Source organism: Acomys russatus, chromosome 17 (assembly GCF_903995435.1).
Source record: "Acomys russatus chromosome 17, mAcoRus1.1, whole genome shotgun sequence".
Lineage (NCBI taxonomy): Eukaryota > Metazoa > Chordata > Mammalia > Rodentia > Muridae > Acomys > Acomys russatus.
The window spans coordinates 60,061,244-60,074,844 of NC_067153.1; the positions used below are offsets into that span (position 1 = coordinate 60,061,244).

The following is a 13,601-nucleotide window of genomic DNA, read 5'->3' on the forward strand; positions in this document are numbered from 1 at the left end:
GCCAGGCAGGCTTCACTTGGACAATTTTGTCTGTAATGGACAGGCAGGCTCAAGTCCTGTCGGGGGCCTGTGTTCCCATTCCCACTTCCAGACCTCTCTGGGCCCAGGCCCCTGTTGCCCTTGGCTGTGGTTTGTTTAATGGAGTGACTCCTGTCTGGGAGCAGCCTGGAGCACAGGACACAGGGGGACAGTTGTCCAAGCTTGCTATTTTAACCAGCAGAGCCAAGCCACAATGATGGGCTCGGTGGCCTGGCTGGGTGCCTTCTTCATTCCTCCAACCACTAACCTGGCCCTAATTATCAATGGCCGCTGGTTTAAGACTTCTAGTTATCCACTGGAGGACCTCCTGGGTCGGAGTGGATGACAGAATGAAGTAACCAGAGCTGAGAGAGGTTCCTGGGGACCAACGAACAGACCCATGGAGACCAACACTCATACCATAGCTGTACCCCAGTGTCTGGCACGGAGTAGAACCCAAAGCCAGCAAATGGTTGGGTAGAGGGGAGTAGACAGAGAAGCAGGTGGATAGATGAATATATAGGTAGAAAATATTCACCTGCCCACAAAGAAATTGTTATAAAAATCTTACCTGATAACCCAAATGCGGCAAATGTTTAAGTAGGGATGGCATAATCATTCCATCAATGCGTCTAAGGGAATTTCCTCAGCCCAGACCCTTTCTGACATGTCTATGAGACTACCTTAGAGGTCTCAGGCTGTGTAAAACCGGCCCGCCCTCCATCCTTACGTCTACTCCCGAGTGAAGCTGCAGTGGGTCAGGGTGATGTGACCCACTGGGTTGCAGTTCAGGCTGCCAGGAGCAGTGGAGCTGAGCATGGCACCTAGGGCTGGTGCTAGGGGACAGAAAGCTCCTAGTGCAAGAGCCGGACACACTGCAGGCACTGCCGTAAACGCTAAGCCAATAAAACTTTTCTGTGCCTTCTCTCTGGCTGTCACCTTCCAAATCCTTGTCTAAGCAGTGTATTGGACTCCTTGGGACCCGTCTGCTGGAGGCAGAGGATCAGGAGGAGCAGCCCAGCTGAAGGAGAACAGGACAGTGCTGTACGCAGCCCTCAAGCTCTCCAGCTCCACCAGGAGTGCTGCAATTCCCTGACAGACCCCAAAGAATCCTGGGACTGAGCATCTTAGGGAAGGACTCTGCTCTTCTGGTTACTAAATTACACCTGGAAAGCTGGGGTTTGAGGTCCAAAGAGGCTTGTCCCCCTCACTGAGTCCCATGTTCTAAGCAGATGCATGAGAGCTATGGGCTCAGGGCAGCCAAGTAAGGCCTGGTAAGCCAGGGGAAACAATTAGGAGCAATTACCATCAAGAGAGGCCTCTGCTGAGGGTGGAAGCCATCTGTGATGAAAGTGGCTGAAAGGTTTGGGGAGTACCAGAGGGTGGGAGGAAGGGCCTGAGAGGGCACTGCTTTTCTTTCCCAGTTAGAGAGGGTCAGGACTCCTCCCCCTTAGCTCCTTGAATAAAAGCTCCCTCACAGGGCAAAGGGGTGGGTGGGTGGGGGCACATAGGGGGAGGGAGGGAGGCAAATGGAGGGCACTAGGTTCCACATTCCTGAGATTCTCACAGGGGCAGAGGAAACGCCACACTGACAGATGAAGTGAGGCAGAGGTGGAAAGACAGAATGGACCACTAGAAATGTCTCCAGCTTTGTTTTTTTCCCCCTCTTGGGGTGAGGGTGGGGGCTCGCTACCTAGCACAAACCTTGCCTGCTTCCTGCCACGTATGTGGATGGGCTAAAGCCATCTGGTGACTCTGTAATTCATCACCTCTACCCTTAGGGTTATCTCTTTCTGGGTTAGATGAGACCACAGAAAAATACCAAGTAGGAAGCAAAGAGGAAAATGACACTTGGGGAAGGGTGGAAGAGAACTTTTGTCACCAAAGGCAGAGGGACTCTCTACTTTTCCCGTCACCCTCCCAAACTACGGTGAAATGATGAGTAAAGACGCAACTGTGCTCACGGGAGAGGAGGGGGCTGAGTGGACTTCATGAAAGGCTCTCTGCTCAGGCTTCAGCTTCCCAGAGCTGCAAGAGGTCTGTGGTCAGGGGCGTCCCTGTGAGCATGCAGCAGCGGCTGCACCCCGTCTTCTCATTTCAGAAGTGTGGGTTAGTGGAACAATGCCTATCAAGTGCTTGGCATGTAAGTACGTATGAGGCCAGGGCCTTACATCTTACTGTTAGCATATTATTAATACTATATTGGAGAATGACTTTAGCTGCTAAGTGGAGAAGAAACTTGAAGCAGACACTCTATAGCACACAGGAAGCACAACCAAGGGAGTAAGAACCCAGTTTAGGGCCAGCCTGGCACTTGAGAGGTTGAGAGATGTTGGGAGCAAGCCTGGTCAATGGTGAGTTCCAGATTAGCCAGAGCTACATAGTGGGGCCCTTTCTCCAAAATAAATGCCAGAGTGAACGTTCTCAAAAGGGAAGCCAAGGTATGGAGGCGCATGCTTTAATCCCAGCATTCAGGAGGAGGAGGAGGATCAAAAGTTGGCTTTACTGTGAGACTATCTCAAAAAATGAACCCATGGGGTGGAGGGCCGGCTCTAGGAAGCCCAGATTCAATTCCCAGAACCCATGTGGCAGCTCACAACTGTCTGTCACTCCAGTTCAAAGGAGATCTGATGCACTCTTCTGTCCTCTGCAGGCAACAGGCACACAGGTATGCAGATATACATGCATGCAATACACCCATATACATAAAATCAAAATAAATAAATACATAATACAGCACAGTAAGCATAAAAAAGCATAATAAGACACAATAGAAAACAAAAAAGACTAGTTGTGATACATACTTGGGAGACAAAGAGATGATTGGGAGTTCAAGCTCACCCTTGGATACAAAAAATTTGAGGCCAGCCTGAAGTACACAAAATTGACTCCCCGCCACCCCCAAGACAGGGTTTCTTTGTGTAGCCTTGGCTGTCTTGGGCTCACTTTGTAGAGCAGGCTGGCCCCGAACTCACAAAGATCCACATGACCCTGCCTCCCGAGTGCTGGGATTAAAGGTGTGCGCCACCATGCTCAGCTACAAAACTGACTCTTTTAATCAACACCCAACTTGAGAGACATCAATGACAGCAATTCACTGATTCCTTCACTGATCTGCCTCTTTGAGTTGTTCTGGACACCTGGAGGAGTGAACTTAGCAGGAAGTACTTAACACAAATCAGCACACGTACCTAGATGGTGCTGAGCACAGAGGAGAAAAATGTGAGTGGAGAAGCTGTGACTTTGGATCTGGGCATTCCAACAATTAGAGGAAGCAGTGAGGTTTAAAATAGAAGTTAGCCGGGCGTGGTGGTGCACATCTTTAATCCCAGCACTCGGGAGGCAGAGGCAGGCGGATCGCTGTGAGTTCGAGGCCAGCCTGGTCTACATAGTGAGTCTAGGACAGCCAAGGCTACACAGAGAAACCCTGTCTAAAAACAAAAACAAAAACAAACAAACCAAAAAACAAAAACAAAGGAAAGAAGTCTGCTTGTTAGACAAACAGTACCAAGAGGCCAGGGCGGCAACACCAAGCAGCACAGGAGAGGAGTAGGTGGCTGTTAGAGAGAGGTGCTGAGCCAAATGCAGGGTTTGCCAGGCCACAGCAGAAACAGACAGCTGGCCTGCAGTGGAATGGGCTGTCAGTATACCTACACAAGCAGACAAGGAGCTAGACGGTTCTCCTAGGTCTGAGACATGTCTGGTGCCTGAAGCGCCAGCACCCACCCCCTTTCCTTTGGAACTTTCTGCAGAGCTATGACCAGCGTACCACCCAGGAGTAGCCGGGCAGAGGGTGTCTTTTATATGGACAGTGGGCACAGTCTCCTGGTTTGGCATCAGGTAGAGAAGATTCAGGCAACAGCCAGCTATCTCACCATAACATGGTTTAAAGGGGTCTCTCCTCATTCCATCCATTATGAGAGGTTTGGAAATCAAACAAACAAACAAAAAACAACAAACAAACCCCTAATCATGCCTAAGAAACCCAGAGTTCAAACACCTGTCCAGAGACAACCTGGGCTCTCCTAACCCACCAGACAGATGTTCCTCTGAGGCTGTGAGCGGCTGCTTCCTAGTTCCACTCTTGTGAGGACGTACAGGAAGCACTTAGAAGAGGCAATATGGTGAGAAAGGGGTGCAGGAAAGCAGCAAAGAGACAGGAGGTGCAGTTAGTGGCCGGTTGCCTGGAGTCCTGACTGGTGCACCTGGACGTAAGAGAGCTGCTCCCTGGCAGTCTCTGCAGAAAAGGTTAGTTTTTAAGAGCACCAGAAAGCCACAGGTTGGCACGTTATTTGTGTTCCAGGCTTCACTTTGGGTATGTGGGATGGAATGAATCAATGAACAGTGTTCAATCTCCTGGTTAAGGGGTGGATTCAGAAACCCAGAGCACAATTAGGAGCCAATCACAGTCTGGATCTGCAGACAGTGGGGGATATCTGTATCTTTATCTATATTTTTTCCTTACATGAGGAGACTGAACAGTCTCGAGACAGAGAAATATCTTATTGATATTATTGAGTTCAGAGTCTCCAGTCAAAACACAGAAGCAAAACCCACAGAATTTATTTTAAATAAATCAATTTTAAAAAAACCTAGGGAGTCACAAACACAGATGAAGGCAACATCACCCTTGACACATCTCCATCTCTGTCCTGTCCTCCACTTCAGCTTCACTCTCAACTATGTGCTAAGGAGCCTGAACTTTTGACACTTTGTGCGTGTTCAGCCTCCCAGATCAGGCAAACTATAAACGTACAGACTGTAAGACCCTGAGGACAAGGTTAACCATCTTTTCTCACCCGTTAGGGCTCCTAAGCCCAATGCTTGACCTCACACTTCTCAAACACCCAGACAAGGGTTCCTGGTGAGTTTCAGGGAAGGCAAGTGCCTATAAAGGACCAAAGTAAAAGACACCCATCGTCTGAATGTGCAAGGGATACACCTGTCCAAAAAACCCAAAAAGATGGAGGAGGCACCTGTCTGAGAAGCCTCTTGGGGTAGAGCCCCAGTGGCAGCATGCTGAGCTTCTAAGCAGAGCACTGCGCTCAGAGCGAAGGTGGGAAGGTGCAGGGACTACAGCATTTGGAAGTTATGACGAGTCATCAACTCTTCCTCACACCCTCTCAACACTGTTACTCTACAGAAAAGTTTCAGAGGAACCCTGCCTTATCCTTGACAGACTAGGACACAGAAGTTTACACTCTTGGTTAGAAAACAGCACCAACTCATTTTCCTGGCCTTGGCAGTTCCATGCTTTGGTCCACTGCCGGTGAGAAAGGCAGCCGACAAGGCCAACAGGGGGAAGTTAGGGCATCTCTCATTAAGACTACAGAAGTCCAGATGAGAGTTTAAGATAGTGTGACCAGAGAGGGTTTTAAATCAGATTTGGGTGAAGGACTAAACTGAATGAGGGCGCCTGCCCGAGCAGAATGGAGCCTGCGCTCTTGGGCACCTCTCTCCCTCTTTCCTTTCCTAGCAGTTGGCTCTTCCTTAGAGATCATCAAATTAATTGACAGCTGTCCCTCCGCTCAGAAAGCTCAAGAGGTTCTTGAATGAGCCTCTCCTGTGTAAAACCAGGTGGTGGTGATGGGCAGGCGGGGACATTTTGCCAGGTTGTCTGTTGTTACCTTGAACCACTAAAACACTAAAGCTAGCAGTGCTGAGGGCAGTGAGCAGGAGAGACTAGTATGACTACAGTGACTAAAGAACAGAAGGGCGGACTCCTTACACACAGAGGAGTGAGCTGAGAGCAATCTCGAAACTGTATGATGGAAAAGCACTTACACGGAAGCCTACACAGGACTCTTGGGAGTCAGTGGGTCTCAAGAGATAACCAGATCGACTTCCATACATCATAGGACATGTTCTCAAAATGGCAGAACCTGTCTTATTTTCTCCATACACAGCCCAGGGATGACTGCTGGGATTTTGTTTTTGGTTGAGGAGTATGTAACTGCCATGTAATGTTTATCATCCTTCATATATCCCTTTTGTAGGGGAGGGGAGATGGTTATGAGCACTGGACACAGGGGAAAAGCGACAAAGAGAAGGAAAACAATAGGCACATTTCATTTAAAGCAGGTTAAACAGGGTAGCATACTCATGGCCATGAAATACAGAAACATCTTCAGTCTTGGTCATCAAAGCTCACTCTTGAATTAAGGAAGCTTCCAGATCCTTGTCCTGCTCCTGCTGGCTGGCTCTCTAAGAATGGCCCACTGGACAGGTCTGTACTTAGTTCCCTAAGCCACCCTGTCAGTCTGACCCTCTCCTAGTACTCCTGGGATGCACAGTGGCCTTAGGTTCACTAGCTTTTACCTGGTACATTGAAATTGCACTGGATAAAGGGAGCCGACTTCAGACAGGCTCAACAATTCTATATATTTTGCAAAGTGCTTTTGTTGCATGTCTCATAGTCGGCTATACATGGCAATAAATATTTGTTGCTTTGGTCCATACAAAAAGTCTCTGAGAAAGATAAAACAGATATTGTCTAAAGGAACAAACAATAAACACAGAACACTATCTTGTGGTGAGCCCTGGACAACATTGAGAAGAGCCGGAAATGCTTTGTTTACATTAGCAGTCCACACTGCCACTGTGTAAGCTGTCACTTAAACACAGTAAGTACCAAGAATCAGACAGTTCTAGGAGTCCTACAGTGAGTCTGCATGCCACAGTTTTCTAAAAGAGAGTGTGAAAGGTCCCAGCAACTCATATAGAGAAAGCTATTTATTTCCTATGAAAAAATCAAAAGGGAGGAAAGAGAAGTAGCAAGAAAGAAACATAAACGTACAACGGGGTCTCGTCCTCCAGCATGCAGGGAGAAAGGGAAGAGAGAGGACATGATCGCTGGAGTAGACACAGTAACATTCACTTTAACAATGGAATATTAAAAAAAATAGTTGTTGTTGTTGTTTTCAAATTGCAACTTGTGGTAAAACATAGAAAAATGTACTAAACAAGCTTGGTATAAAACAGAGTAAAATTCTCAAATAAGCCAAGGAGAAAGCACAATGCTGGGAGGGATGGGGCCCAAGGCGAAGAGGAGAAAAGACTTCATATAAAACTACCTATTACAATACAGAAAAGGTATAAAATGTTCCTGCTTTGGAACTTTAGTACAAAATGACACTGGCATTGGATCATCTCACCGTCTAAACCTTAGGAGCTCTGGGAGGGTGGGAGAGATGCTGGAAAGAACAAAAGAAATAGCAATTTACCAGTCTAAGCACCACCCGTTTTTCAGCTGACAGCGTCCTTTACCTTGATAACCTTTACTCCTAAACCAGATTCATTCGGGTCTCAAAATACTCTTAGGAGTCTACAGACGCCCGAAACACAGGGCTTGCTGGGATCACTGTGTACCGGGATTTGAAAGATGAAAATAAATCTAGACTGAATGGTGAACACATTCAGTCTTTTTTCTTTTAAAAGCATATCCCTGTGAAATATATTATTTCACACTGTGTGTATACATATGTATGTATACACACATATAGATATATATGTATATAAAATTCTCTGTGGTTAGAAACATATTTAAACTAACTAGCCACAGACCAACTAGACCTGTATTCATCCAACTCTGGTGTTGATGTTAAAGGCCGAGGTCCTTCTTCTTGGTCAGAAGCGGCCAACAGTGAGGCTGGGGCCTTGCTGCACTCAACACTCGTGGGTGGGTCCTCCCACAGCACACTGTGCGCTAGCATATACACCCCCCTGCTTGTTAGAAAAGGACTTCTTACAACTTTAGTGTCTGCCAGGGCTTGTGCACTGTGCTCAGGATGGGATGACTCTACCAGTGGGAAAACAGCTTTGAGGAGAAATAGTTCATTTTCAAATTGGGGCATATAAATAGGAAGGCTCTGGAGGGGGGGATGCGGGGGGGAGACTTACACCTGTGCCCGAGTGTCCAGTTTACAGTCCCATTGCTAACTCTGCATCCTGGGAATCGTGTGTGTCTACGTGCTGGTGGTTTTTATCCCTGGCTACTGTCCACGCCCTGTCCTGCTCCTTGGTAAGGCCTAGCAACAAGAGATTATATGAACCAAGGTCTTTCCCGAGTTTTCCTTGGGCTCCTAGGTAGGGGCTCAGTGAGGCTGGAGCCCTTGAGAACAAGCCAGCAGAGCTCACGTGAAAAACACTCTCTCTTCAGCTTAGGGATGCCCCTCACCCCTTTCACAGCACCAAAGTTTCTTTGCAAAAATAGTATATGAGATACAAAAGGGAAGGCAGATGTGCTTGTGAATGCATCTCGCCTGGTCTGGTCCAGGGTCAAGGGCTGTACACAACAGGGGTTAGGAGCAGCTGTTTCCAAGGTCTCTGGCTGTTGATGGCAAAAGCTGGTCTCCCACACTGTCAACGTCTGCTCACTGACAGTCTTCACAAGAGCTTTCTGTGGAGGATCTCCCAGACCATTCGCTTCCGGAAATATGGCATGTGTTGCTGTAGGGACACAGACATACTCTTAATTTTCACTTAAGTAGGCGCAACACTCCTTTCTCCTTAAGGTTTTCACCTAACAGACTCAGTGACATTTCTGGTCTTTCAAATTACTCCTTCTTGGTCACACGTAGCTTTTTCTCTTACTGCTTCTTTCTCCTGCTATCTGTACTCTCTGGCCTTAAGGAGTCACCGTGGGCACCATCTGGAGGCTCTGGCCATTCTCAAATGACTCCCAGAATTTTGTCTACCATTTTCTTTATGTTGATCTCGAGAGTCTATGAGATGAAGGCTTGAAAATGAAAAACCCTTTCCTAGAGAAGAACTGAGAGGCCTCAAGTCACCCGGTTTGGTCTCCACCCCAGTGTCTGAGTCATTAGTTTGCTTCTGTTGGATACAGGCTGTCACTACGGAGCCTGGCTAGCCTGGAACTCTATGTGGACCAGGCAGCGCTCTAACTCGTAGACACAAGCCTTTGTTTCCAAGTGCTGGGACTAGAGGTATGTGCCATCATGCCCAATTTTCCCAAGAGTTTTCTTAAACTCTGGGCTGTGACTCCGTACGGGATCTAAATTGGTAAGTGAATGTGGGAACTGTAAAAAATCCAAGCACAGTAAAAGATTTCTGAACATACCATATCCCTAAATTAATTCAGGCTCAAATGTAAAATGAACCCAGCGTGCTTTTGGCAGAGCTCCCTGTGTTGTACGATGCCATTTCAGGCCTGACTCTGCGTATACAACACACTTAACACACTGTTCGCATGGTGTGGTCTGTGACACCCCAGACTGCCAACTAATGTTGGTGGAAACACCCCACCCGGTTCAGATGCTAGACCAGTGTACATCACAAACTGTATTGTTTTAAACTGATACATAACATTTTCTGCTCTTACAGAAACATAATGGTTTAATTATGAAAAACAAAGACTTTTACTACCTCCCTCCCAATGTAACATTGTATTGTATTGTATTATAATACTGACTGTAAAAATTGTTATTTCTGGGCTAGCGAGATGGCTCAGTGAGTAAAGAGACTGCCTACCAAGCACAGTGACATGAGTTTGACCCCAGAAACTCATGGGAAAGAGAAACAATTCCTACAAGTTGTTGTCTGACCTCCACATGCATGTTGTTCCCTTCCCCCCAAATTAAAAAGTAATATATATATATTTAACAATTGCGGTTTGACTTGATTCCCACACTTCAGCCATCTTGAACTAGTACTGTGCAACAGCATCCTCAGCACCGCGGATTATAAACTAAACTATCAGTCAACTCTGAAACGCAATGAAGCCGTACTCTGTCCTGTAATGTCAGTCAGCCAAATCCAATTCTTTATGCAAAAAACAAGAACATCGATCTCATGTGTGCAAACTTGCTTTTGTCTTTAATCAATTGTAAAACTACATGTACATCAGAGAACTGTTTTAAAATAAATTCTTTGATTTATTATCAGAATGTTTCATTTATCTTATATATCTAGGGTCATGTAAAAACTTCTTGGGTAAAAACAAATACTAAGTTTTCCTTTTTTTTTTTTTCTTTTGAAAACAGGGTTTCTCTGTGTAGCCTTGGCTGTCCTGGACTTGCTTTGTAGACCAGGCTGGCCTCCAACACATAGATCTACCTGCCTCTGCCTCCCAAGTGCAGGGATTACAGGGTGCGTCATCATGCCCAGCCATTTTTGTTTCTTTTTAAAGACTCATTCATCTTTATTTGCATGAATTCTTTCCTTGCACATATGTCTGAGCTGCATTTGCGTGCAGTGTGCCTCTGGGCGCCGGAAGAGGGCAGTGGATCTCCTGAACTGTAGTTACCACGGGCTGCATATGGCCACGTGGGTGCTGAGAGTTAAACCCAGGTCCTCTGGAAGAGCAGCACATGCTCTTAAACCACTAAGCCATCTCTCCAGCCTCAGCAAGAGCAAAGAGTTTAAGAAGCCCTGGCTCAGTCAAAACCTAGAAAGGACACTGATTCAAATAGAAGTGGAAAGTTAAGTAGAAAACATATCAGAATAAGCCATAATGTCTAGTCTCAATCCACTTTGGTTCAGGACAATATATAGAAAAATGACCGCCTCCCTGCTGAGCTAACACTGCCCGGCTGCACTGATCAAGAGGACAAGGATCGGGATGTTGTAACAAAGTGCATGAGATTTACCTGGGTCTATTCCAAATCCTGAATGCTAAATTCAGGGGAACTGGATAAGTTTTTCTCTGGTTCCAGTTTTGTGTTTCCTATAAGATAAGGTAGGTGGGAGAGATGGACAGTCTAAAACTCTTTTTAACCCAAGACTGACTCACTATCGTGTGTGACACGTGGTAAGCCGGGATATGACATCACTGTCTACTTTTGTACAGTGTCATGTAAAGGTCACAGCAGAGCCTCCACAAAACAGTGAGAGAGGAAAGCAGCAGCTGCAGACAGCTTGTGTGTCAGGTGCCTAGGCTCCACCCGGAAGGCCCGCCTCACCTGGGTGAAGTTGATTGGTCTGTCTTTGGTAATACAGTCAGCATATTTGCAAGCAAACATCCCACAGTCACTTCCATTCATCTGCTGTGGAATTTCCTAAAAAGAACAGTAACAACAACAACACAATATTTTTGCAAACTTCTTTATCAATTTTACACCATATCCCTAAATTTTGAGCACATGACCTTGAGTCTCCTATTTAAGACAATAACGAAAAATTTAGGAGGGGAGGGGATTTTTTTTTTTTAATGTAGCATTTTAGTCCCACTGTTGTGTTTTCCTTCATATTAATCACAAAGGACTATCTCAGATTTTCATGGCACCTTAAGAGTGTAGGAACTGGTCTTTCCACTAAGCATCGAATAGTCAACAACTGTTTCTCACAGGAGTAAGAATTTCAGTGCACCAGCTTGGCATTTAGAAAACAGTTTTACACATTCTGAGCGTCCCACAAATAATTCCTCTTCCTTGAGGAACTGAAGTCAAGCTAACCATGAAGCTAGAACGTCCCTGAGAACCAAGAGAACTACAACCTTCTCCTCCCCACACACCGTACTCTTGAAGGCCTTATATGACATCAACATGAAATATACCTGGCTTTTCTTGCTGAAGAGCTGCCAGCCATTGGTGTCCAATTCTTTCCTTTTCTTGTCAACACTTTCTTGCTTTAGGTATTGCCTAAGACACAGGAAGAGAATGAGAGGAGCTGTGTGCAGCTCAGCAATCCTCGGAAGACAACTTTTAAAACTCCCACCATCAGCTTGCTCTGCCAACCCAGGAGGGACAGGACCTCTGCTTCTGATATTCCTGATGGGCAATATTCTTCTTCCTAATGTTCAGTCTACTAACCTTCCTATAGAAGAGTTTTCAAGTATTTTTCTTGGTTTGTATGGTCCTTTTAGAGTTATCAATGTAATGAATGATTTATTATTAAATTATATATATATTATTAAAAGTATTTCTAGCAGTTTCAGAGTATGTATTTTAACATCGGTAGGTTATGATCTCCTTTTAAAAGTTCAATCCAAACCATCAATTTAACAAGTATAAATTCAAACTGAGCAGTGGTGGTGCACGCCTTTAATCCCAGCCCTTGGGAGGCAGGTGGATCTCTGAGTTTGAGGCTACAAAGTGAGTTCTGGAACAGTCAGGGATACACAGAGAAAACCTTTCCCAAAAAAACCCAGTACAATTTTGCACAGAGGACTCCTCCCCAGCTTTCATGTGCGTGCTGTAGAGTGGATGTAAGTGGTATGTGCATCCCTTCATTCACACTCACGTGGGCATGAGTCTATGTGTACGGTGTGCATGTAGAGGCCTGATGTTGACATCAGAAGTCATCCTTGATCACTACCCAACCTTATTCACTGAGGCAGGGTCTCTCAATCAAATCCAGAGCTACTGATACTACTAGTGCTGCTAGCCAGTTTGCTCTGTGGGTCTTTGTCTCTGCTTTCCAAGACTGGAGTTAAGCAGGGATCATGCGCACACAGCATTAAGTGGTTCAAACTATGGCTCTCCTGCCTGTACAGCCAGCCCCTTCAGCCTCCGAGCCTCACCTAGACCAAGAACATTCTTTTAAAGTATTAAATGCTCACTTTTCAGGTGCCTACTTTCTCCTGGCCATATACTAGTTGGATAACATAGAAAGAAAAGCAAGTAGGGGATAAGAGATCTGCATTCTAGCCGGGGGTGGTGGTGTACACCTTTAATTCCAGCACCCGGGGAGGCAGAGGTGGGTGGATTACTGTAAATTTGAGGCCAGCCTGGCCTACAAAGCAAGTCCAGGAGAGCCAAGGCTACACAGAGAAACCTTGTCTCAAAAACAAAAACAAAAAGCAAACAACAACAACAAAAAAGACTTGCATTCTAATTTCCAGGTAAGCCACTAAGTAGTACAGATGTCAGCAAAGTCACCTCTGTGGGACTTGGTTCCTCTAAAATTTCAGAAAGCTGAATTAAATGAGTTCTGTGACTATATTTCTTGTATATAGTTAGTCTATATTTTAGTGTGCCAAGACAACAACTGCTTTCATTAATAACATATTGTAGTATTATACTGCTAAACTTTACTTGATTTAAACTATGTACTTATGCTGATGTGACAATGTCATTGATCATGTTCCTGAAGGTATCGAGCACTGAGTTTGATGCTGGAAAGACACAGAGAACAGTGACACCTTTTCTGTCCCCACTTGCACTTACAGGAGGATCCTGCAGGCTTCGTTGTTTACTCCGCCCATCGAGTCATAGTAGGTGATGCTCTTCTTTCTAAAGTCTACAACCTGGAAACAAGACAACAGTGAGGATCCAGTGTGCCAGCAGCTTTCCTCCCTCACCCTGACCTTCCCCTGCCTTGCTCTGAAACTGTGACCAGTCTGGTGAATGTTTTGCATTATATTATGCTTAAGAGCAAGTGTTTATCACCAAGTATTTATGTAGAGTGGTGCTGGGGGCTGATCAACTGGTGGCCTACAAATTGGCTTAAAATTTTTTTCTACAGTTCAGTTTTCCCTATGATCAATAGCACATGATTGAAAGAAAATTAACTATCTTAAGATCATTTCTATGGTTTCAGAAAGATAGTGACAAGATTCTGGGTTTTATCTTGAGATTTTCTTTTAGGATCGATATCTTTAAATGTAATTCAAAACAGATTATACA

At 45.5% G+C, this 13,601-nt stretch overlaps 1 protein-coding gene across 2 annotated transcripts in view; it reads right to left on the reverse strand.

Moving 5' to 3' along the window:
- Window positions 1-7,920: 7,920 nt before the first annotated feature.
- The window catches only part of Senp1 (SUMO specific peptidase 1), a 47,129-nt gene continuing 41,448 nt past the window's right edge, over window positions 7,921-13,601 (reverse strand). For both annotated transcript variants that reach the window (XM_051160276.1, XM_051160275.1), the window contains 4 exons: window positions 13,143-13,222; window positions 11,531-11,615; window positions 10,938-11,033; window positions 7,921-8,466 (listed from right to left, as the gene is read on the reverse strand). In XM_051160276.1, the coding sequence (XP_051016233.1) occupies window positions 8,404-8,466; window positions 10,938-11,033; window positions 11,531-11,615; window positions 13,143-13,222 (324 nt within the window). In that variant the 3' untranslated portion in view covers window positions 7,921-8,403. The remainder of the gene's footprint in view (window positions 8,467-10,937; window positions 11,034-11,530; window positions 11,616-13,142; window positions 13,223-13,601) is intronic.